This window comes from Episyrphus balteatus, chromosome 4 (assembly GCF_945859705.1).
Source record: "Episyrphus balteatus chromosome 4, idEpiBalt1.1, whole genome shotgun sequence".
NCBI classification, from domain to species: domain Eukaryota; kingdom Metazoa; phylum Arthropoda; class Insecta; order Diptera; family Syrphidae; genus Episyrphus; species Episyrphus balteatus.
In genome coordinates, this window is record NC_079137.1 from 12,804,329 (window position 1) to 12,827,627 (window position 23,299).

The 23,299-nt window shown below is 30.3% G+C and overlaps 3 protein-coding genes across 3 annotated transcripts in view; 2 read left to right on the top strand and 1 right to left on the bottom strand.

Moving 5' to 3' along the window:
- Positions 1 to 2,168: 2,168 nt before the first annotated feature.
- LOC129918139 (uncharacterized) lies at positions 2,169 to 18,344 on the bottom strand. The gene is made up of 2 exons (XM_055998508.1): positions 16,748 to 18,344; positions 2,169 to 3,419 (listed from the first exon to the last, which is right to left on the bottom strand). Exons 1-2 carry the CDS (start codon positions 17,050 to 17,052, stop codon positions 2,726 to 2,728), a joined length of 999 nt encoding a protein of 332 aa, XP_055854483.1. The 5' UTR covers positions 17,053 to 18,344; the 3' UTR covers positions 2,169 to 2,725.
- The window catches only part of LOC129918142 (uncharacterized), a 61,453-nt gene continuing 43,837 nt past the window's right edge, over positions 5,684 to 23,299 (top strand). Inside the window, exon 1 of the mRNA XM_055998513.1 lies at positions 5,684 to 5,702. The gene's annotated coding sequence lies outside the window, so the exon portion shown is untranslated. The remainder of the gene's footprint in view (positions 5,703 to 23,299) is intronic.
- LOC129918190 (putative uncharacterized protein DDB_G0286901) lies at positions 22,355 to 23,251 on the top strand. The gene has a single exon (XM_055998579.1). The coding sequence runs from the start codon at positions 22,355 to 22,357 to the stop codon at positions 23,249 to 23,251; it is 897 nt and encodes a 298-aa protein (XP_055854554.1).

A 23,299-nucleotide genomic window follows, 5' to 3' on the forward strand; every position in this document is an offset into this window, starting at 1 on the left:
TTTTTACATCTGTCCAAAGATTTTCGATATTATTCTAATAAGCCGGGCATTCCATAACCTGAACCCTATTTCAAGCGAAAAAATCTTTTGCTAATTTGCTCTTTTGCTTAAGGTCATTATCCTGCTACAGGACCCACTTGAGAGGCATATTCCATTCAACGTACTTCCCTCATAATGTCAACATTAATTTGAGCCTTCATTATGGGTTAGCTCCAAAATTTGAGACCAGTACCATGATATGAAAAGCATCCCCATGAGTTATTTTTGAGCCGCCGTCGTGCTTAATTGTCTTAATGGTCTAAACTTTCTGGCTTAAAATTTCTTTGTTCATTATGCTACTGAATACAATAGAAATTATTGCGTTGTGTTATCATCAATAGAGAAGACCGCAATTTGTATGATAAGTACAAAATGCTACATGGTGCAATTTTTTTTCACAGAGCTGTAGGTACTTTTTTTCTGGGAAACCCAGTTTTGTTGTTTTTATTTGCAATAAATTTTTTTATATCTCAAGAATATTTTGGTCAAATTGTAGGTCTATTGGAGCCAAATTGACCAAGTTATGAGTATTTTAATACTTCGCTTACGAACGTTTTAGTCCAGGGTTCAAAACTTTAAATCGTTCTCCCCACAACTAATGTTTTCAAGGCGGTGCCCTTTATAACTTCAAAACTACTGCACCGATTCTTTTGAAATTTGGAACACTATTTCTTTACATATTTTTAAAGGTATCCCTAAAGAAATTTTCTCAATAACATAATATTTATAAAAGTCTATAAGTAAGGGTCGCTTTTTTTCAAGGGGTCTTTATTTTCAGGGGTGCAAACTTGGGCAAACTCTTGAAATGCAAGATTGTTCTATATATCCAGCAGTTCAATAATATATATTTTATGCAATGTTGTGGGGGGTTGCGCTATTTTAAAAACACTAACGTAAGAAAAAAATAACGAAAAAAGTGCAAATTTTTTAAGTTATACACACTACTTCAACCCCTCCGTATGAAAAAATAGAGTTGCATATACAATTAAATTTTTTTTTAGAATACAATTCATACCTTAATTGTCGATGTCCATACCAAAATTTTTCACCAAAATCACTTTGAAGTTAAAAAAAACACTTAGAAAATCGAAAAAAAATTGGTGTTTACCCAACAAATAGTGGTTTATTTATTCGTGAGGTGGATCAACAAACAATAAAATTCGCATTTTCAGCCAGAAATAGACAAGAGTTTCACTCAAGTTCTTTCTCTTATTATTCATATATTTTAACAACTCTTATAATTTGATTTGCTTTAAGTATGAACTAGTTCTGGGGGGGGGGGGGGGGGTGCACGTGCCCCCGTGCCTCCCCTCCCTGGATCCGCCGGTGACCGTCACAATACCTGCCTCTAAAACATTTATAAGATGAACGCCAGTGAGGCGGGAATCGAACGCAGACCTCTGGCTCCATTATAGTCCATCGCACTAACCAGCGCACCACTGTTCACTTCAGTGTATTTATGAAGGTATCTGAAAATCTTTCATTTGAATAGAAAAAAACAAAGGTTTTTTTGTTTTTAAGCAATTTTAAATATTTTTATTTTACTTAAGGTTTTTTTTTTTGTTCATTTTATATATAATTTTTTTTTGTATATTTTGTATATAACTTAAACAATAAACTAATATTAATAATAATTAATAATAATAATAATAGTATGAAAACAAGTTCACAAATTTGAATAAACAAACAAAATTTAATTTAACTATTTTTAATTGCTGTTTTATTCTTTGTTCAAAATAATAAGTGATAAAATAATTAACTACATTACTTTAAAGAAGCCAAACATAGAAAAACAAAAAAACAAAGAGATAAAAACAAAATTTGTTAATTTTTTTTTTAAAATAAGTATAAATTTTTCCATAAAAAAATTTAACTGTCTTAAATATTAAAAAAAATGCTGGCAATAATCTGCCCAACAAAAAAAAAGAAACTCTCACGAGTATTTTTTTTTTTTAATTTAATTTGCTTGTAAATGCAACACAAAAAAAAATAATAATAAAAAACAACTAATTTTAAGTTTTTTTTTTTTTGCTTAAAAAAAATGTTTTTACATGTTCTTTGTTTTTACGTAAAAACTTAATTCTTATCAAATAATTTTTTTTTGTTTTTTTTTTTTTTTTAATTTTTTTAAACCTTTTACTATTAGGTATTTTTAGGTAATATAAATATTTACTTTTAATTTTTTGTGTAATTTTTATTCAAGCAGTATTAGCCATTTCTGTATTTTTTGGATATTTGTTTTTGTCTTACTGAATTATATCACAGCTCTTCTACGAATAATCTAATATTGATAAATCAAATTACATTTTTGCAAAACATAAATGTTTTTTTGTTATTTGTTTTGTTTGATGTTTGCCTACTTTGCATGGAAACTATAATAAGAGAAAGGAATACTATTAGCTGTACTTGCAATAGCAAAAAAATTAGGAAAACTTGGCCTGTACAATTTTTGTTTTTTTTTTTTTGTTTTAATGGAATTTTGGAATACTTGGAGTATTTTACACGATGAGAATATTGACAAAAAAAGTGATGACTAGTATCACGTCGTGTAAAATCTATTTGTATTTTTTTGATTTCAAATTCTATACAAATTAAGGAATACAAAACTGAAATACATCATATTTTTTATTTAGTTCTGGAGCAACATTTTCTAGATCGAAGACTTTAATTCTCTTTACTGATATTTTCACGTCTCCAATGATGTCACAACTAAGTTATGAAACAAACCCGTTTCACTCATCATGGCTGCCTGTCCACAGGAATCATTGCCAGTCTGACTTGATGGTGAACCGAATCGCAGTGCATCCATAATAACTTCAAATTCTTTTTGTGTTTGATTCATTTCATGAGCCAAATCGAGTTCTATATCGCCAGCTAATTTAATTCTCTTACTATCTAAAGGGCAATCGTCCAGAGCTGATATAAGTCTTTGTGGTGGGATGTAAAATTGTGAAAGGGCTTCACGAACCAAACGGTCACTTTCATCTTCGCTGCGTAAACGTTTGCGTGATGACATGGCCTTTTCAAGTTGTTCGGCACCTTGAGTAATTTCTGGATCTATAAGAGGCATTGAAGCATTAATAGCACTTAGTTCACGGTCGAGCTTTTCCAAATCAGCATCAACACTATTGCTAGATAATGAACGTTTGCGTTTTTCTGTACACAATAAAGATGAGTTGTTGTGTTTGTTGTGACTGCATCCTGATGCATTGGTCATTGCAGTTAAGTTATGAGGTTGTGTTGCAGTTGGAATTGATGAGGTGAGGGCTGTTGAATTAGTACTAGATTCATTTGATGAGTTTTCGGAACATTCGATACCACAATTATTGCTATGCGAGCCGAAGACATTTTTGCGAGCTGACTCGGGCTTAGGTTCAGATCTGGAAAAAAATCGAAAAGAAAAATGTATAAGTAATGGAAGAATTAATTATTTGTAATTTTGTTATATTAAAATAGTGGTTTGATGTCTGAGTTTTTGGGATGGTTTTTGGAGTTCGTATCACAGGAAATCTGATTTGGTAACCAAATCGCCAAAATGAGCCACTGTATGCCAAAAATGGATACATAAAATTGATGAATTACTATTCCATTCCGGAGGAACAGGATAGCAGAAGAAATTTAGATGTGGCATAAACATGAAAAAGCTTGAGATAGAGATGGTTACAGAACGCTTTTAATTGAGACACAAAAAACGTAAGTCTTTTTGAAGTGTAGTTTAACTTATATGCACTACTATTGACCTCTTGATAGAAAATCATTTATATGTACATACTTATACAATACATAATATTTCACCATACCTCACAATCCATACATTGGCGATTGTAAGGTATGGGGAAATAATTTCTATTTTTTTAGGAAGGCCTAAATATTACGTCATTATCTGTAGACTATTTGATTTTCAGAGAAAGTTGTTTTGCAAAGCATTACCATTTATTAATAATGTTTTAACAATTCAGTTAAGCTTTTGTTAGGTCTTATAGTGAGATTCCTTGAAAGCTATTTAATTGTATTATGAAATGAATTCGCTAACAAGAATATAACTTAAATCACCTTTATACCTTGTTTATAAAGTGGTTTAAAAACGCTTTGCCAAGGCAGTAACCTTGAGACCAAATCATCAAGGCATGTGTTCGTCTCCTCTGGAAGTTGAGTCAAGAGAATTCTATTAAACTCTTGATATGAAAGAATTAATTTTAAACCATATACATTTCAGAAGTTAAGATACAAAAATTAGACAGTTGTTTTCACAATGAAGGCAAAAAAGTACTTCAAAATTACGGATTGTACATTCATACTTATCCATATTGTTTACAATTCCAAAAACTTCTTGTTACTATGAGTGCGTTCAAGAACCTTTCGGATAGGTTATCTCGGATTCCCATAATCTCAGATAACCTTTAATAAACGAAACAGATATACGTAGACAGCCGTGATAAAAAAGCCAAAATTCGGAAAAATAAAAGATATCATTGCAAAGCACTTGCGTTATCATTTTGTCTAAAACACTGATAGCTATGTATATTCGTAAATACTTTTGATTAGAATAGAAGATTTTCTAATACCTTTGCCTCGAAGATTTAAATCCGTATCAAAATTGTTCCTCGGGATTTAAATACATTCATCGGTTTTTCTAAAGATAATTATTTTCTTTATTGCAATATAATGAGAAGAAAACGAGTGAAGCTCTCCAGTCTTTTGGAAAATCACTTGAGAAATTTGATAGAACCTATTTGTTATGCGGATTTCCTCATTAGGTATTGAACTGCCTGATCCGAGAAAACAACAATCGATAGTTAGCGCATTTTCCTTGACATAATTTTTGTACCCTTAATTGTATTTTTAATTGGATATGTCAGTTTCTGATGGCGGAATCTTCGTTTGAGAGTCATCTTCCATAACCTTAACATACTAGACTTATCTGAATTATATTTTCTTTTTTTATTTCAGGAAATTTTTTGTACAACTGGAGAACTACAAATCAATAATGAAGTAACTTACAGGAACTTTTTTGTGCAACTGGAGAACTACAAATCAATAATAAAGTGCATCAAACCTAGTGTTGCTCAAGGAACTAAAACCTTTTCTAAACAGCATTCTGATCTGCTGAAAAACAATTCCAAGTGAATGCGAAAACCTGCTCTACGCTGACTATTCACTCACATAGTGTAAATTCCATAAAAAGCTGTATAAATTGTCAAGGCTCAGATCCAAAAACTGTTCTGAGTTCTACAATAAATTGGATATCGGGATCAACTCATCAAAATCGGACGGAGAAAAAATAACACCGGGTTTAACTTTAATTCTGGTAAATTTAAACATTATATAGTTAAATATGCCACAAATTAGAAATATAGTTAAATATAACAGAAATAAAGTTATGCTTGCGTTATTTTCTCTCTGTGCGGAACTATTGTCCCTTAGACGAAGAGGAAATTGAAGCAGTAAATTGCCTGGAAAGTTTCGAAGCATGAGAGATGGAACTAGATAGCCAGAAAAACGCAACGCCAAGTATCTATCTATGAATCAACTTTAACGAGCTCGTTACACTCTTGCTCGGTTCTCAGAAAGTTCCACCGTAACTTACACTGCCTTCACCCCTTGATGAAGTGTAAAAGCGGATTAAGCGAGTCAACGAAACTGCTGATATAGTTTTATCATAAGTAAGTAAATGTATGATCAAAAACTAACTCGACACCAGCATTTTACGAACCCTTGAATTACGAAAGAACTATTTCACTTGCCAATATTGGAGAATGTGACATTTTCTATTTAAAAATGTGTGTTTTTGAGTAAAATTAAGCAGTTAGTTCCGTTTTGATGTTGGCACATTATAATGAAACTGCTCCTTAAGGTACAACTGGAAGGGTCGATTTGAAGTAGTAGAAAGGATAAAGTAGTACAAAAATTAAATGAAAGAATTGACACTTAGGCCCTGTCTTACATTCAACCCGTAAAATAATGCATATTTTCAAATATACATTTTCATTTTAGTATCAAATACCAAACATATCTCAATATATTGATCACTTAAGTGACTTGTGCTTGCATGTAAAACCGTAAATATCTAATAAAATCAAACGAAAAAGAAGCTTTTAGAACCATCAAATACACAAGCATCTTATAATGCACTTGATGTAAATTAACTAAGTGAGCGCTCTGTTCTCTTGCGAAAAAAAAGATCTAAAAGAAAACTTGACGATATGATGCAATTCGCTATAGGTTGTTTTGTTTTATACGGTGACTGGCGTACCGCTCTGATCATTGTGGTTATACCTTCAAGAACAGCTGTTTTTCAAATCATTTTTTGGTTTGTTCGTTTTTCTATTCGTTTGAAAGAAACCCCCAAGAAAGATTTATCTTTACAATGGTCATGGTGGTATAGCTACCCAACTACCAGTAATTTTGTGATTTTTTTTACAATGAAATAGGAAAAGAAAAAAACAAGAACAAACATCCTTATCACTCCTACAACCATACTTCGAATGCTATAAACCAAAACAAATAAGTACCTACCCAGTCAGCTGTTAATCAGCTGTTCCAAGATAACTACCTATATACTAGGATGAATGGACTTTCCAGGATGTAGTTAGGTACATAAAGATGCATGAATACACACCTAAAGAATTCTACAAAAAACACTCATTTTTTCTTCAGATTTTTTTTCAATTTCAATCACAGTTTAGGCGGGAAAGGACATTCCCAACAACATAGAAACAAAATTGTGCACATACCTTAAACACTTTCAAACATTACCCACACTATTTAAAAGAAAAAATAAACAGAATTTAAAGTAGGTGTATACCTAGCATAAAATTTTCCGGAACATGACGATAAATACATATAAAAATGTGGATATGCTATGCTTGTTGAAACAACATACAAAAGTCATAATAGTTTCTCTCTCCCTATCTTTCTATCCCTATTCAATTCATATTAATTTATTCGATAAGGTGCCTCTGCCACTGCTTTTTCTGCTAGTGCCAGCCAAACACATAGACCATAGAGCCAGAGTTAGAGATATGGCATGGGTTTCACCACTCTACTTCCACACCAAATATTTCGAGAAAAAAAAAAACTAATTAAAGATCATTGTATGAGTGTTACACGAAAAATGAAAAATAAACGAAAGCAAAGCACACACAACGTTAAATACCCACCGTCAACATGCTGACACGCATTCAATCAATGAACAAAAAAAAAAAAATTATGTTTTTTTTTTTTTTTTTTTTTTGGTATTCCTCAATCACTCACTCATAGTTGCATTTGCTTTGGTTTCTTGCGTGCTCAGTAAAAGATGGTGGTATTTTTATCATTGGATTATGTATATTTGTATTTTTTTTTTGTATATGATGATGATATGAGGATCTTTGACTTTGGAGACAATCTACAAATAATTGCCACGACATCTGCTATCTGTGGCTATGAAGGATTTCAAAATAGGTACATTGGACTTGGACCTCAAGTAAAAATCAAGGGAGTCTCTAAAATAGGGTACCTACCCTAGTAAATACATATTTCTTTTTCTGTAGATTGATTAAATATTTGTCCTTTGATTCTGTGTAGAGTAACAAAAAACAAGAGGATATTGTTAACTTGTGGTCGTTTATTGTCTTTATCTTTGTTTTCTTGCAAGTTGTTTAAGGTTTTTGAAAAATAATCAAATAATCGTTAAATAAAAATTAGCTTCTTATCATAACGAAATGAAAACAAGTTTATTTATTTTTTTTTTTTTTCAATTTCTTTTTTTAGATCTATTCGCTTACTCATTTGTGTTACGGTATTGTCTTCAAACTATGCAAAACATTTGTTGTTTTTTTTTTCTGTTTTTGTTTCCATTTATATTGCTTTTTTTTTGTTTAAACTCAAAGCTGGTTTAAGCATTTTATATACATTTTTTTTTTTTTGTATTTCTTTGGACACTATAAACTACCTACCTACATAGGTTTTAAATTACGTGCAATTAAGCAAGAGTATTGGTAGATAGATGGTTAGCAAGGTAGCTCTACGTAAAATATTATAACAAAAAAAAGTTAGAATAAATTTTATTCGAAAACCAGTGGCCTTATTATGGAATTCGTAGCAAATATTTTTAATTCGATAACACACATTTACTGTGTGGTATCACTTGATTTTCTTTTGTTTTTAGTTATTCAATTTGAATTTGAGTAGAGGTACTTCTAATGTATTTAGATAGATATGTTTATCCCGTCAAGCTACATTGAATTACGAATTAGGTGGTTATCTACAAATAAATGTCACATAGAAAATACTTTCTCGACTTGAAGCGAAAGCGAAATTTATAATAACATGTCAAGAAGATCAATATATAAAAGGGGTTCAAGTAATTACATAGAAAATAATAAATAAGTAATAAAGGTATCATCTTATTCGTAATCCGGATTCGACATCTCTGTTTAAATTACATATATCAAACCTAACTGTCAACTTAGACTTAATTATTAAGCCACACTTAGTCTGAAATTTTGAATTTATTCATGTTTGGTATATTATTTTGTCTTTTCGACTGAAAGCGATAGCGAAACTTATAATAACAAATTTCAAATGTGGTATCAATAAAGAAAAGGGGTTTTTAAGTAATTACTTAGAAAATAATAAATTAATATTAAAAAGTATCATTTCATTCTGATCCGGTTTTGACATCCCTGTTCAAATTAAGTACGGCAACCTAAACTGTCATCGGGGACTTTAGCCCTGTTCCATTGGAAGTGGTAGTTTACTTGTGAGTAGAAATCTAGTACAACAACTACACTTTCGTATCTCCTCGAGTAGAAGATCGTGTGTTAATTGTAGTACTAGATCTACTCATGAGTAAACTCCAATGGAACATGGCTTTTATTACTAAATCTGTTCCGCAATCAGTCTGAAACTTTCAAATTAAGTAATTCTTGGTGATTAATTGTTAGTCTAGTTCTGTTCCACACTTCAAAAGTTGTGCTGTTTTTCGTAGAAGAGAGCTATCACAAGAAAGCAAAAAATGTCTACATCCTGTCAAATTTATCACAAAAATTACTTTGGCCAGGAATATGAGTTCTGTCAAATGATAGAAGTTCCACTTTTTACAGATTATTTTTCAGACTTTCGGAGATTTATTTTCTCCTCAGATAATTTTTCTCCACTGTCAGAAATTTGACAGACCATCGTATTTAGTCTACAAAAAGTGTGGAACATTGATTAAAAGTACTGTCTTTCATTTTACTGGAAATATGTGAAATATATGAAAGTAGGTATGTTTGTTTTCTTATAATTTCGCAAATTATTTCTTTTCGAATGTCATATCGTGTAGAAAAAAAAAATAATTTGAAATTTGAACTAATCTAATTTGTGAAATTATCTTATTTTGGGATGTAGTGAAAACAGGCTATTTGGCTAGTTCTGCATTCATGCGACGATGTTAAGAGTTTCTTGGTTGGTCAGTAGCTTTTGGCATTGCCAACCGTATCCGTATAGAACCTAAACCAAGCTGAGGATAGAATTTTGACGAGGTAACTACATATATAAGTTTACGTTTTCCTTTCTGTTGGTGCCTGTTCAGTATCAATACTTGGGAAATCCTTGTGCTTATAATAGCTGCGTTTCTTGGGGAATATTCATCTACTGCTGAGTACTTAAAGGTGCTTTGAACTACTTTTTCAATATGGCAAAAGTAGTTCGAAGTAGTTTTAAGTACATACTAGGCTGTAGATAAATGTTCCCAAAAGAACGCAGCTAATGTGGAACGTAAGTACCCAATTCAAGAAACAAATATTAAAAGTTAAAAAAGCAATCATCGTCATCAAAATGAAGAGTAGGTAAATCTGCTGAAAAATCCATCCTTAATTATAGATACATTCCAAACATTTAGTTCCATTTAGAAAACATTTTAAGCTTCACTTTAATACCCTATTTATCGATAGCTCTAAACCATAAGTACCTACCTAAGCAAATCGGAAATCCTAGTCGAAAATAAAACTGAAAGTAACCATTTCCTACCCAAACTAACCTGAAAACCTTGTCCAAACCAACACTTTATAAATATCTACACATACATACACACACACACACACATACAATACTTTGCTTTTATTGCTATCGTTTGGTGTCAATATTCTCAACAACTGCCCCCCTTGTTCGCAGCTCACTTTAGTTTTTCAATAGACACAGCGACAGCACACGAGGTGTAAGCTGTAGACACACATATCACAGATATATTATATTGTGTGTATCTATGTATGTATCTACACTTGAAATCTTGCGGAATGAAAATGAATATGAGTGAACTGTTGAGTCTCTAATCGTGTTTACACAAACAATTTTAAGTCTTCTCCAAAAAAAAAAAAGAAAAAAAAACATTGTCATTATTAGAAATGTTAATGAACAAAACAACAACTACGTTTTTCGGGGATGAAAAGCAACTCATAACATCGAGTCCGATTCGTATGTTTTTATTGTACCCGCACTTTTCTTTCTTCAACAAATGTTCGTCATGCTCAGACTCAAACTTCCCATTTTCAACCCCATCTACTAAATAGGCAGAGGCATCATTACAATTACAATAGAGAGGAGTTCTTTTGATTTTTTTGTTGAGAAATATAATTTTTATTCGAGCTTCTTTAAAATGATGGAGGGAGTTTTTTTTTAGATTAAAAAAATCATCTTACTTAATATCTGTATCTATGTATGTATTTTTTTTATACTATATGAATGTACATTATGTTTTCAAATAAATCTACTCCGATGGATATAAACTTAAACAGTTTTCAAGTAATTTTCATCAAGGTTTTATTTTAATCACCCCTCTATTACATTATTTGTCGTGCTGTGTACTAAAATGACGACATAAGAAAACGACTCGTTTCAGAAGCTAAAATTGAGGTTTTAACAAAACAATAACAGTGTTTTAGGGAAGAGACTGGTTAGGAGTTGAGAGAGCTGTGAAGTAAAATTTGAATTTCATTTCCTGTCGTTTTAGTACAAACGACATCCGTATTAAGGGTGTGAACTGTGAACATATTGTTTGAATTTTAGCATTATGAGTGGAATTTAACACCCTTCAAATGTTTTTTTTTTTACTGGACTTGATTCTGAAAATTTAATTTGACTTTTTGAAGATATCATATAGGAAAATAAGTATGTACCTCATTAATTTTCGAAAAAGTACATATCCGAGTATTTCCGTATTTTCCACATACATATAAGTAATTCTACGAAAGTTGACCACCAATAGGCAATAAATGAAAGTGAAAATATAAGAAATTTAGTGATTGTATTAAAATACTTGTACTATAATTTCATATTAGATTCATTTTTTTTAACCTTAATCCAAAAATTAAAAAAAAATGAATGTTTTAATAAAAAATGGGAAAAACTAAAAGTTTTCAAAGCAAGCCTTTAATCTAAATTTGAAATAACTTGCTCAAAAAAATCTGGACTCAATTATTCGGATGTACACTGAGATTCTGACCCTAATAAAATATTTTTTGTGTAGATAGTGCTTAAATATTTGAAATTTGAAGTCATTGATTTTTTCTTAGAATGTCACACCCGTTACAAAAACATGTCACGCCCGTTAAATTTTTTAATTGTTATAAAACTAAATTGTTTTTATTAATTCTCTTGAAATATATGCTTACTTTAATCGTAATTAAATCTCCTTTCGCATTGAATACGCTATCCACGACTTTTCATTAAAAAATCTACGTCACACCCGTTACATCTTACCTTAAAAGTTTGAGACGTTGAAAGATAGATTAACAAAATAACTATGTCACACCCGTTACAATGGAAATACCCGTATGTATTCAAAACAATAAATATTATCTTGGCAGAACTTCTAACCGAAGTTGGAATCAATTTTTATTCTTATCGGCATCTGCGTTTTGTTTGTTATCTTTCTGTAATACATTTAAACTTTTTCTGCATTTACAAACGATATTTGCATTAATTTCCTTTAATATGTCTTCCTCTAAAAGAGGGCATCTAATTATATTAAACAATAAAATTATGATATAACTTTGTTCTACGCCGAAAGCGGATACCTTTTATTAGCCTAAAGCTCGAGGTCAATTATCATTTCTCACATATTTATGGACAGTGGACAGGTGGCAGGGCAGGTGTTCTAAAAACAAACTCGTGTTTTATTATCTTTGTTTCTCTTTGTTTTATCACAAAGTTCTCTCATATAGCTAGTTGCATTCCATTAATTTTAACTTAAAACTGAATCTTCTTATAGAATAATCATCAGTTTACGATTACGATTTTCTTTGTTTACCCGCACTACACGGATGTAGACGAGATTAGTCACATCTAATTTGCATCGTAAGCTCGTTTTAAATCCTTCCATATACCTTTTTTTCTCCCGAAAAAAATTGCTCTTCCACATGGATTTAGGTATTATACAATTATGTACCTATGTAGTCCTTAACCTTTTATCTTAAATAAAATTAAACACATGGCTCCATTCATATCCCTATTTTAACACAAAAAAAAATATACCTAAATAGAAAAAAAAGACATACCTCAGTGATGTAAGATGCAACCCTAAATAAAATTTTTCTCCCTAGGTTATTCCCCTTCCTAAAATAAAAGACGAAAAAAAAAAAACCCTCGCATCTTGGGGAAAAACCCCTAAATTGGCAACCCTGAATAGCATTTTGTTTACAACAAGAATATACTCGGTACTTTTTTGATTTTGTTATTGTTTATCGAATAACATGAGTGAGTAATATTCTAATATTATGTGAAAATGAAAACAGAAAAACATTGCTATTAAAGCACATCTTCAACGCAAATGAGAGAAAAAAAAAAACAAAAATATCGTTAATACGTAATTCCTACGAAGATTTTTGTGTGAAATAAAAAAAAAAAAAACAAACACCATGCCATGATGTCAACAATAATCAGTATCACAGTAGTGATCTCTCAATTCTCAATTCCTCCGATTTTCATCCATGCACAAGTTCAAACAAAATGAGCGAACGTTATAACGTAAACGAACGTACCTCTTAGCTAAATACGATACGAACGACATATCTACATGTAAGTATGTAGATATTTGTATGTATAAAGTATAACGACTGTGACGTCTGGTTTAGGGCATGAAATTGTTGGTCTCTATTGAACATTTCATGTTCTATTCTTTTTTTTTTTTTATTTAATGTCAATCCGGAGAGAAGAGAAATTATGTTCTATAGAGTAGGTAGGTAGTAAGTAAGTAGTAGGGGGGGGGAGGGTGTAAAATGTAAGAGAGATAAGAAGGCAATTCAGTAATAGCTAGGTATGGAATAACCCGATTAATTTATGGTTATGTGTACTCTCGTCGACGAATGTTTAAAAGGAGAGAAGGTTTTTACAAAGAATTTTTTTTTTCTTTTTTTTTTTCAATTTTTAGGGGAACAAAGAATGGCCACATTGGAAATTGGGGTTGACTTTTTTTAGCATTGTGTATAATGTATGTTTGTGGGTAGATAGATATAAATATACTAAGTTATAATTTAAAGTTGTTTTTTTCCGATTAAAATTAAATTTAAGAGTACCTACCCAAGAACCTGTTATTTATTAAGTTAATTCTTAATTATTTTCATTCTAACTAGTAAAACTTAAATTTTCTTATGAATGCGTATACATTCTCTATAACGTATCAATTGTGTTTACTTTAAAAGAATCTCTATGGTTAGTGTGAAAAAGCGCTAATAGGGGCGCTTAAATTATCAAATTTGCTTGTTAAACATGTTTGATGAATATACAAATATTTAGATAGGTGGGAATGTTTGTTGCTAAATAGAAAATATGAACATCAGATTCATTATTGGGCCATATTTATAGTAATATTTCAAAATTAGGTCTAATTGAAACTGCAGTATTAAGATATTATACAGGTGGATAATTCAATTGTAACGGGTGTGACACATTTGCTTCATTTTTGGTTCCTGGCCTAACTTATGTTCTATTTACTATATAAGGTCTTTAATAGCTTCAAAGAATGTCTTAACTTCACTTTCAACATAGCAAACTTTTTAGATTAGATGTAACGGGTGTGACATTAGAAAATGGATTCAGTTTGCTTTGGTGTCTTTCAGAAGCTATTTTGTTGATATCGTATTCAATATGATAGGAGATTTAATTACTTTTGGAGTAAGCATATATTTGAAGGATATTGTGTGTTTTTATAACAATTAAAAAATGTAACGGGTGTGACATTGTATGAAAAAACATATTTAAACAACAAAAACATTAAGGAAAAAATCAATAGTTCGAAATTTTAAATATTTAACCACTATTTACACAATAAGAATTGGCTCTTAAACTCCAGTTTTTTTTTAAAGAAAAAGTCATATCTGAAGCAATTTTAAAAACCTGAAATATAATAAAGAAATCCTGATGACCCAAAATGACTTTAAACATGATTTTAATCCAAATGATTTTAATCAAAATAGAGCAATAAAATGTATATTTTTACTTACACCAAGATATTAAAAACAAAAAACCATATCTCTACAGTGTTGTTTTTGTAATCTGAATTCTTGTTCATGAAAAGATGTCAAAAGCAACAAAAAAGTAATGAGTGATGAAACAGATGTTTTTTTCTTGGCACGTTTCTATGTGTGCGTAAGCATGGTGTAAACACGGATACATAAAAAAGTCACAGGTAAAAACATATGATTCGGCAGTTTAGTGTGGAAAACTGATTTCACAGCTAAGTTTGGGATCTTGGTTATTTCAAAGTATCTATCTGTCAAACTTACATTTCTGTTATTATTTCAAAGTACTTGGAGATAGTACATAAAACGCATGAGATTAAACCAGTATGAATTTTTTAGAAACCTTATGTTAGTTTTTTTATCATTTTTCAACTTCATATCTTTTAATCTATGTCACATTCATATAAAATCCTAGATTTGCATAATGTGTTTTAGTTGTTCCTTGAGGGTTGCAAATAATTCAGAATCCCATGCCATTGTTAACCAATTTTTTAATTTTGTTAGAACTTTTAAAATCTGCAAAAAAGTCGTGACCCAATCAAACTTTTACAGCTTAGTACAAAGCCATTAAGGATGATTTATGAACATGTCTCCGCCTTCGTTTGCATTAACATGTGGATTTTTAAGAGATTTCGCCATGATCTAATTCATAGACCCACATCGTGAAAAGTGATGGACAAAAGTTCATAAAAAAAATGGATTTCGTTTCCTCCAAAACTTTTCTCAATGTGAGAGTTAGAAAACCATGTCACAGATTTAAACACCTGGCAACGTATTGATACTCTTGTTGATTTCGGTGAAATATTGAAGTTTTTGATTGAAATCTGAATTTAAGAATTTGAAAAGATAGGCACACAGGACATCCCTGTTCAACAAATCGATCCACGTGAACCTCTCTCGATTCACTTGATTAATTACGTCAAATTATCTTTAATAAACTTCTATCAGCAAAGGGTTGATTTATTTAAAATTTTCAAGAGAAACTGAAGTTTCACGTGAATCAGATTGCAAAATAAGGCTTAAAGTAATATAGAATGTTGACGTAATTGGAAATCCTCCCGCACGTTTCCCCATCAACATGAATATACAAATACAATATTTTATGTTTTTCTGCTCTTTTAAAATCAAAACCCACTCACCCTCGAACTAAATTGTATCAACAACCGGATAAGTTTTTCTTCCGAAAATTACTTAGGTACACAAAAAATATACCCTTCCTTGAACTACACCAACACATCAGCACAATAAATTTATAACCACCAGTTTGAAAAAGTTTTTTTTGTTTTTCTTCAAAATATTCATTATACCTTACTCCAATCCAATGGCAAAACAAAATCAATCTATTGTAGGTATTGAAGTATATTATGTATGTTGTGTGTATCTTCCATTCTATTCCAACAAAAAAAAAAAATATAAAAATTTTCATATTGAAATCTTAAATTTGCAAATGGAAAACCCCACAAATAAAACGTGCAATCGAAGACATAAGCAAAAAGACAAAAAAAACTTCAACCATATGTATGTATGTATGTATATGTAACTATACCTACCCACATGCATACGTCATCATTATCTTTGCTTATTTTTTTTTTGAGTAAAATGCCACTCAACAATATTTTTCAACCAACACATTTTCTACCCTTGAAATTTAAAAAGAGACAGCACTGGTAACTGATAGGTTTAATGAGAGCCCCACTTTTTTCAAAGAAAACAAAAATAAAAAAAATATACACTTCCCTCTAGAGAAGACAAAGATTCAACAACAACAACAACAACAACAACAACAACAAAAAAAAGAGTGTCAATTTGAGATTACTCTTTATACTGTTTACTCACAAATGTTACTGTTATTATTCACATTCACACTACCTTATCTCTCTTCTCTCGCATTATTTAATTAATTTGTTTTTATTCTTCAACAAAATTATAATTCGGATATGTCAAGGCAAAATTTTTTTTGTTTCTCTTCGTTTTTCAATTTACGCAACAAAAGTCATTGTCTTTTTTTTGTTTTTTGAAAAAAAAAAAAAAAAATACTCTTCCTACCTTTATCAACCTACGATATGCATCACATCATCATCATCACATCACCACCTTCATCTTCTTCATCGCCATCACCGCCGCCGCCACCCGTCGCAGAGGCAGTGACGGCAAACAAAGACAAACAAACCACATTATTAAATCGAAGCTCGAATGAAATGTAAAAAAAAAAAAACATTTATACTCACTTTGGTAAATTAGCTATGTAACGAGACTGTTTCTCCCGACGCAACTCATCGTTGAGCCTCGAATATGTATTATTAATACACACACTACGGCGCAAATTTGTCTCAGAGTCCTTTATCCTTTCGAGTTTGTGAGCGCATAATTGAAGTATGCGTTTCCGTTCCTCACGTTGTCGAAGTTTTGGAGAGATCATTGGGACGCGTGATCGATGATGATGGAAGCCAATAGGTGGCGATGACCTGGGGGGTCCGAACATATCAGAATCGTCGTCAGTGTCGTTTATTGGAATTGTTGTTGGCAAGGTCATTGTTTGCCCTTGTTTTTTTTTTTTTACTCTTGTATCAAAATTTTTTGATATTTGTATTGTTTTTTGTTATTGTATTTTTTGTATATTAATTAATTATTTTTATTTGTGTATGTTTGTATTTTGTTGTATCTTTGTATGATACACAAGACTCAAGCTCTTTGTTCAGTTCACTGCTGTTTTTTAAAAGACACTTGAAATATAGTACTATTAAGAGTCGAATGGTAGTGGCAACTCTCGCAGACTCTCTTTCACAAAACGAACAAGAACAACAACAACACACAAAACGAGTCTCTCTTGTTTTTCTGCTGATTATTTAATGGAAAATACACTATAGCCAGAGAGAAAAAGTAATGTTATATTTTTACATACATATGTAAGGTACTTTATTCTCATATAGGTGAACGTGAACAGTGACGGTGAACTACAAATGATTTTTTTTTTATAGTAGTAGTCCACACAACATAATTATTATTTTCTTCTTTGAATTTTTTTTTTTTAATTAAGTTGAAATACTTTTTTGCACTTTCATTGGAATTGTTAATTTTTTTTTTTTGTGTAAGTATGTTCTATTCCATTGGGAGGACAACTATACAATATTTTGTTCTTTGATAAAAAATAATTAGTCTCCGACGACAACGACACACTTACTCACTTTTACCCTGTGTTTTGTTGAGAGAGTGGGGGTAGGTAGGTAACGAAAGTAGTTGTGCACGTACTCCTTTGTTTGCACCGTGTTAGTTTTTTTTTTCTTTTTGTTGTAACAATTTTCCTATATTCACTTCACTTTCATCACCACTTCAATGAGTTCATAATATAAATTTGCATGTACAAATCAGCTGTGAATAATAATTTATCTAATCAAAGTGTATATATGATTTCTTTCTTTCTTTCTTAATGAATTTGAGAGAAATTAATGTGAGAACATATGAGATAGATTTTTTGTAAGTTCCACAAGCAGGCAGCACTTTGTTCTTTATTTCATTCGTTTTTTTTTCTTTTATCTCACAGAGAAGCAATGTTCAACAATTCATGAATATCAATATAAATTTTTTTTTATATGGATAAGGTACAAGAAGATTTTAACAAAAAAAAATTGCAACTTCTCTTAGTTGGTAGCGAATTAAAAAAAATTTTTTTTTTTTGATAAAAAAAATTTTTTATGTAGAAAAAATAATATAAAAAAAAAAACCGTGAAAATATGTTAATGGTATGTATACCTAATATAAAAGTATTGTGTCGCGTGCTGAGCTCAGGAGCTTACGGTTCTCACGTTCGCAATGAACTGCTGGCTTAAAATGTTTCCTTCCTCTACCTACCTAGTAGATGCTACTTTATTCATATTCATACATTAATTTGGGGTTCGGAGATCAGTGCTGTCGTTTTGGTATTTTTTTTTTCAAAGTAATTGTGTAGATACATTTTTGTTTCCATATTGTTGGTTTGTTTTTTTTTTGTGTGTGAACATTGAGTGTACATATTCGTTTGAATGGAATGATGATTAGGTAGCTTCTAGGTTAGTACAATCTGTACATACTATTCAATAAGGAGTATTTAAGTACTATAATCAACAAAGAGAAGAGTATCTATTTATTACTAGTGTAGGTAATGTAGGTATCACATCGCACATTGGACGACCATTATAATACTTGTTGTTTTTTTTTTTTTCTTTTCATATGATTTCCTATACCTCATCATTAGATTATCTTTTGGTACGTTTTTTTTTTAGGCATAAAACCTGATGTAAATTTTGTTTTTTAGGAAATCATAATTTTAACAATGGTTTATATATGAGTGAACTCTTAATTGAATTTTGTTTTTCTTATCTCTGCAGAATATAGGTATTATTATTTATGTTGATTTTCTTAAAGAAATATGTGGAGTGTGGCAATTTTTTTCTTTCGTTTCTACCTACCTAAATCATGTTTTTTGTTTTTTTTTTTTAAATTTTATTTCAAGAACAACAAAAAAAATCCCCCGTTTGGATGAGAAAAGAGATCGCTGCGTTTTGTGGTGTGTCGATTTTCGTTTGAAATAGAGATTTTGGTCGACATAAGATTGATTTTGTTTGTTTGTAGTTAGTTGTGTGTCAGCAATTTTTAAATAGGTAGGTGCATTAAAAAAAAAAACTTTAAGAAATAAACAAAAAATAAAAATATTCACATATGTAGATGTAAAATTTAGTTATTTGATAACAAATAAGCGCTCTTAAAAGGGGTTTTTCAATGGATTTTTCTGGCGAATATGTCATATTCCTTTCAACCCTTCACAAAATTAAAGAAAAAAATAGTTTACTTTTCAGTAATCGTGTCATTTTTGATGCAAACAGAAAATCGATTATAAAATATTTTTCGTAGGAATATTAAAGCACTTAAGATTTTTGTATACAGTTAAACCCGCTTAAGAGAAAAAAACCCGCTTACCTGAAACACTTTTCTTATCGCCAAATATTTTTTGCACCTAAAACGGGGTTTATTTAAGGGAAAAATCCCCTTAAGTGAAAAAGGGATTGTGAAATCTTGACGTTTTTCTTAAGCGGGTTTTACTGTACAACTATTTTAAGCTCTTATATTTTTTGCTTTTAAATCAGATTTAATTTATTTAAAATCATTCAATAGTTACCTACATATTATTAAAAAGAAAAATAATTTATTATCTTCTCACTTTTATTGGAATACCACAAACAAAAATGAAAACATTCAAATAACGTCAAATCTTCTTTTTTGTGCGTAAATACCTAGGCTTAGGCGGGGATTACAAAAGTTAGTTTTACGTAAGTTCCGCACGTGAGCGAATTCTAGAAAAAAATACAAGTTTAATATCTCTAAATAACAAAACTTACGGAAATCTTCCAACTTACTCAGCAAAATCTGTAAGTTTACAACTTACGAAAATATTAATTTTAAATTTTTGTGTGTAATCCCCGCCTAAATGAGATGAAAGATAAATATCTTTTAAATTAAATTTTTGTAAATTAAATTTTGTATATTTTACACTAAGAAGTGCTACTTGCTAATCCCTTTGACATTTCTTTTCAAAAAGTAAATTTCTTCAATGTTCAATAATCTACATGTAGCTTACGAACTTGCTTCAAAAAAGATTAAAAAATATCAGATAAACGGATGTCTTTAAAGTAGAGGGAGAGAGATATGTTGAGAACGTTCGGTAAACATTAGGGAGTTGATCTGAAGACATAAATAATAGAAATGACTAGTTTACGTATTATATACGAGTGGATATTCTTCCAATATTAGCAGACCTGTTAATTAGCTTCAAATTTCCAAACCAAAAATAGGTATAAAATAAAAAATGTATAGGTACCAATATTATAACATTTGCCAACCTTGTTAACTAGGTTTACGGCTAAAGTTTCGATGAAAGGGATTTCTACTCGCGCGAATAAGTGACTTTTAAATATGTACCAACATTTCCTTTTTTCGATGAAAGCGAATAAAGCTATTCAAAATTTCTACTTGTATTCAAACTGAGAAATTGCGAATAATGATCTTTGAAATACTTGCCTTAATTATTTTAAGAAATATTTTTCCAGCCAATCTTCCAATAAAATGTTTTTCCCCGTGACGTTATGGTTTGTCCTATTGACTGTCTCTAAGACCCGTTTGCTGAATCGAAACTTAAGCAGTTTAGTTCTACATAAATTCTTATGTGACAGTTTACGCAGAGGAAAAAGTAGGGAATAAGAGTTTATGTTCCACATAAATTATTTAAGTTTCGATTCAACAAATGGCCCTAAGAGTATCACTTCTATAAATAAGTTCATCTCAACTCAAGCCATTGGGCAGCAGAAAATTTTAGGTCCGCTCCATTCATTTATTACACGCACACAGAAATGTATGAGAGTTTCGGCTAAAATTTTAGACACCTTTATTTTGAGGTTCTTTTATTAATGTAAAACTTGACTTATTCAGAATAGAATTTCAAGCGATGTAAAAATGTTTTTGGATGACCAACAAAAATCGAAATCGTTTCGAAAAGGGAAAAAAGGGAGAGAAGGATTAATAAGCAGGGACATACAATTAATAAATTATTTCATTAGCCCTTTCGGTTCCAGCGTTACTCTCACGTAACATATGTTTAAAAATTCGTAAAAAATATTCCATTAAATAATTTTTTAGGTTTCCATGGTTTAATTGAAAGATAAAAATGCCTAGTTACTGGATTAGTACAAAAAGTTAGTCAAATATCGTAGTTTTCATTTTTTTTTTCATAAAAAAAGGGACTGAAACTATAATGGTCATAATTTTGAAAAAAAGATATAAAAAATGTTAATCCAGAAAGTGTTTTTTTTTTTGGCTAAGAAGAAGAAGCATACATTACACGGTGTAACACTCATAATATACGCGGGAGTTATAGAATTACTTCCCAATATAAACAATAATAAAAACATACCAAGCATATTTGCTTGAGTACAATAAATTATAAGAATAAGTATCTCCATTAAATTAATATAAACAAAGATTTTTTAACGATCGCATTTCTCAATCATAAATTAATATAAACAAAGATTTTTAACGATCGCATTTCTCAATCATAAAAATGAATCACTCTAAGAAATTGTCAATGATTCAAATTCTAAACAAAACATTATATTATGTATCTTTACTGTGGCAATGTATTCATGTAGCATTGCTGCACAGTTAAATAAAGTATAAAAGGGGCTTGCATAACAAGTCACGAATAGATTATAGTTCGAACATTCTAATATAGCGGATGATTTCCCCCCACCAGTGGTAAGGGATCTGAAGCTTGTGAATAAAATATTAAAAATAAAATTGTGTTTTATTTTGATTCCTTATTTTTTTTAAAAATTGATCCCGGAGGATCAAAAACAAAATTGGCGCAGTCGGTAGGATTTCAATGAGATCTATTAACGAATTTAATAGTGACATATGAGATCCAGTGATTCGAACAAAAAAAAATACTTTTATTGTGAAAGCTAATAACACCGAAGTGTTTTAACGAACAATTAAAAGTTATTTAATAAAACAATTGCCGAAGCAATTAATAATTTTTTTCTAAAGTGTTAAATAAAAAATACACGAATTCTCGTAGAGAGATTAGAAAATTAAAGTGTCTACGAAAAAGACAGTGCTTAAGAAAAATAAAAGCAGTGAAAAAAAAAAATAATAATAAATGTTAAACTGAAATTAACAAACAAAATAAAAAAAAAAAGAAGTGAACTCACAGTGTTAAATTAAAATTAACAAAAAAAAAAAGAGAAAAAAAAAAAACAGAAACTCTTTTAGAAACAAAATTTAAAAAAAAAAAAAATAATTTTACAAAAATGGCAAATCCAGCAGCAGACCAAAATATACCACTAGTACGATTGGAAAAAATTCCAACATTCTCGGGACGTCCAGATGAGGATGTCATAGCCTTCATCGAATACATAGATTTTGTGTACAGTTATGTAAGTGTGGAAAATCAACCAATAGCGACACTTATAATAAGAAATAAAATACAAGGAGCAGCGATCAACACCTTACGAAGAATTTTAATGCCAACATGGCCAACAATAAAAGATGCATTAATCCAGGATTTCGGAGTTAGGGAGACATATGAACAAATTCTACAAGATCTTCATACAATCAACACGAGTGATCTTCAACAACTATTTGACCAGACTGAAGGAATCCTTTTAAAACTTAATAAAAAAAGTAAGTTAGAACAGAGTATTATTTATAACCCAGAAAATAATGAGAGTATTGTTATGAATAAATTTTTAAATAATTTAAATGCCAATCAAGCATCTGTCATTATTGCACAAAATATAAAAAATATAAGAGAGGCTTATACTCTGCTAATGCGTCATAGAAATTTAAATAAAGAATATAAACAGGGAAATTCGAACAATTTTAAACAAAATAATAACAATTACCACAATAATAGCAGAGGAATGAATTATAATCAGAGACCGAATAATTATATTGCTAGACCACCATTCCAAAATAATTTTAGAAATAGTTATCAAAAACATCAGAATTCAGGACAATTTAGAAATTATAATGACTTTAATAAAAACAATCAAAGGTCATTCCCTTCAGGACAATATAGGAATAATAACTATAATAATTATAACAATCGGAATCCAAGACCAGAACCTATGGAAGTAAATAATGCTGAAATAAAACATGAAGAGGTAAATTTTACCTTAGCCGGGAAAAAGAATCACTTCCCATAATAAAAGTCACAATAAATAATAAAAAATTTAATATTCTAATAGATACTG

Coding starts and splice junctions, on each gene's coding strand:
- LOC129918190 (XM_055998579.1), top strand. CDS start 22,355: ATGGCAAATCCAGCAGCAGACCAAAATATACCACTAGTACGATTGGAA.
- LOC129918139 (XM_055998508.1), bottom strand. CDS start 17,052: ATGACCTTGCCAACAACAATTCCAATAAACGACACTGACGACGATTCT. Junction 3,420..16,747: donor TACATAGCTAATTTACCAAA/GTGAGTATAAAT, acceptor ATTTTTTTCCAG/ATCTGAACCTAAGCCCGAGT.